The sequence below is a fragment of the Gavialis gangeticus genome, unplaced genomic scaffold (genome assembly GCF_001723915.1).
Source record: "Gavialis gangeticus isolate Ggan-Ray unplaced genomic scaffold, GavGan_comp1, whole genome shotgun sequence".
Taxonomy (NCBI): Eukaryota; Metazoa; Chordata; order Crocodylia; family Gavialidae; genus Gavialis; species Gavialis gangeticus.
The window spans coordinates 7280454-7283131 of NW_017729014.1; the positions used below are offsets into that span (position 1 = coordinate 7280454).

Consider the following 2678-nt stretch of genomic DNA (forward strand, 5'->3'; position numbering starts at 1 on the left):
ATCAGCGAATTTAAACAGGTTACTTTCCACCCCATCATCTAGATCGCTGATGAAGAAATTGAACAGCGCAGGCCCCAGGACCGAGCCCTGGGGGACTCCGCTAGCCACCTCCCCCCAGGTCGAGTATGACCCATCCACCACCACCCATGGGGCCTGGGCCTGCTCCCCCTACCCTTCACAGGTCGTGCCTACTCCCTCTACCCCTTGCAGGTTGTGCTTGTCCCCCCCACCCCACCTGACGGTCACACCTGCACCCTACCCTAACCACGGGTTGCACCTCTCCCCATTCCCCGGTGCATCCCCAATCCTCTCCACCCTGCTGGACCCCCAACCCCCTCAGCTAGCTCCCCCAACTTACCTGATATTGGGCAACCATTTTCAATTGATTTAACCTCCCCTTAATGATCCCAGATGTCTATACTTAGCCAAAATAGCTGAAACCCTTTTAAGATCAACCTGGATGGATGTAGTATCAGATTTAACTGATGTAAGCTAAATCAGTTTATTGAACTTCTGTCCCAGATCCCCTCCAGATTTAAGTTAACTTACAATCCCCCAGCATCCTAGGATGCTTTGCACCTCCCCTTGCAGGGTGCACCGCAGCCTAGCCTTACCCCAAGCTGTCTGCTCCAGCAGAGCAGGAAGGCATGCCCTAGCACCCCTCCGGCTTCTGGCCTGGGACACTATAGGCATGGGGCTGCATTTCCAGAATCAAAAGTGAATATCTGTGTACTTGTTTATTGGTTTAATCTACATAACTTAAACTAACCTGCAAAGATTGAATCACTTCAACCTTGGGCTTTTTGACTGTCTGTACTTATCCATTCAGGCTGCCTGGAGGTCTGGAGGCAGTTATCAGAAGGAAGCTAGCTGATTTCTGAAGCTCAGCTTCAGGGGTCCCGAAACAACAGCTAAGGGTGGATTGTAACCTGGGGCTCAGCTGGGTTTTTAGATATGACCAAAATGTACATCAGTAGCAAAGAAAAAAATACAGAGACTTGAAGGCCAAAATCATCACACCTGGGGTTTTGTTCACAAAGGTGAAAAAATTCCAACCTTGCTCTTTCATTAAGCCCTGCAGAGGGAACCCCAACCCCAGCTTTTCATTCTGACCCTTAGATTGGCACCGGCCAGCTTGGACATACCTTATGGACTGCTTCACCATTCTCAGGAGCTCCTGAAACAAAACACAACACAACATGATTTCTCAGGGAAAGATGGTGAATGAGGCTTGACTTTAATAGGGAAACAACTGCACTTCACGAGGACCCAGAGATCCAGGGAAGGATTCTTGGTTACTGGTTCCAGGTCAGAGTTTGGCCTTGGGACTTTTGCTTGCTTGTTCACTCTTTCCCATGTCACACGAGTAGCGTGTAGCCGATATGTACAGATGCACAGCAACAAATGCCACCTGCACCAGACTGCCTGGGTGCAAAGGCCCCAAATACAACAACCGCTGCAGCTGTGTCTCTCTCAGAATGGGGTGGACATGGCAGGGTTGCACAGTGCACGTATCTGCCAGGCAGGGCTGGGAGAGCAGCCAGGAGTCCTGATACTTCAAGCAGCCGCAAGCCTGCTCACCCCTTCGTGGGTTAAGAGGACCTCACCTGCATCCCTGTAAAAGTGAGCAGATAGAGCTGTTTCCCCAGGGTGTTTAACTCCCCTTTCCCATTGAATCCCATAAAATAGTGTAAACAAATGGAAAGGCTTCCACTCTCCCAAACTCTATAGGACACCATGGGAGGCGGCACAGATCTGGTGCCTCAGATTTGCTTGCAGGGTGCAGCAAGGGGAAAGGTGTCTGGACAGAAAGAAAAAGCAAAAGCAGGACCCGGCTGGCAACTGCACTACGCAGAGCAAGAAGCCGTTCGAAGCAGGAGCCAGGGCCTTTATAAAGCACTTTGTGTTCTGCAGTGAGAGCGATGTGTTATTCTTCGGGTGGGAGTATGGCTCCTCAGGTCTGTTCTCAGCATTGCCACTTGACCCTGAGCAAACCACTCCAATTCTTTCATTCTTGGCTCCTCCATCTGTGGAATAATACTTGTTTCTCTCCCAGAATAATACTTGGATAATACTTGTCTCCCTCCCAGAGTCTGTGGGGGCTACATTATAATGCAGGGAGATGCTGGATTAACACCGTCTGAATGGCACAGACCAGTTTTCCATGGCAAAGTCGGAGGGTGGATTTTGGAACCACAGAAATGCCCAGCTCAAAGCAAACAAGTAAACAAGAAGCAGGAGCAGAAGCTGAGAGCGCATGTCTGTTCTTCCAACTGGAAGCTGTTGGGATGTTTTCAGTTAAAGAAAGTTCATTGGCTTTGTCTTGTCTGGTCTTGGCCTGAACTCTAAATTACTGTGAAACAAAACCTGCTTTCTCCCTCACCACTGCAGCTCTCCATGGGAGCTGGAAGCCTCCTCAAAGGCTCCCTCTTGTTGCCTTTTGGAGGCTCCTCATTAAAGTCAGCAGGAGTCCCTTTGGGCTCCTTTCTGAGGGGCTGATAGAGGCTTTTGGAGGGAACTGGCTGCATTGAAGTTTCCAACTCCCCTGTGGTGGCACAGGATGGGGTTATTCAAAGGCCCATTGTGAGAGCTGCCTCCAGTGATCACCTCCTGAAAAGACCATAAGTAACCAAGGGGCAGCACTAACTCAGAGCTTGGGACAGAGACATTTGCACAAC

The 2678-nt window shown here is 50.1% G+C and overlaps 1 protein-coding gene across 2 annotated transcripts in view; it reads right to left on the reverse strand.

Moving 5' to 3' along the window:
• Positions 1–2678, reverse strand: part of LOC109293637 (probable glutamate receptor) — a 34071-nt gene that overhangs the window by 20854 nt on the left and 10539 nt on the right. For both annotated transcript variants that reach the window (XM_019511673.1, XM_019511674.1), the window contains exon 3: positions 1146–1177. In XM_019511673.1, coding sequence (XP_019367218.1) covers positions 1146–1177 — 32 coding nt within the window. The remainder of the gene's footprint in view (positions 1–1145; positions 1178–2678) is intronic.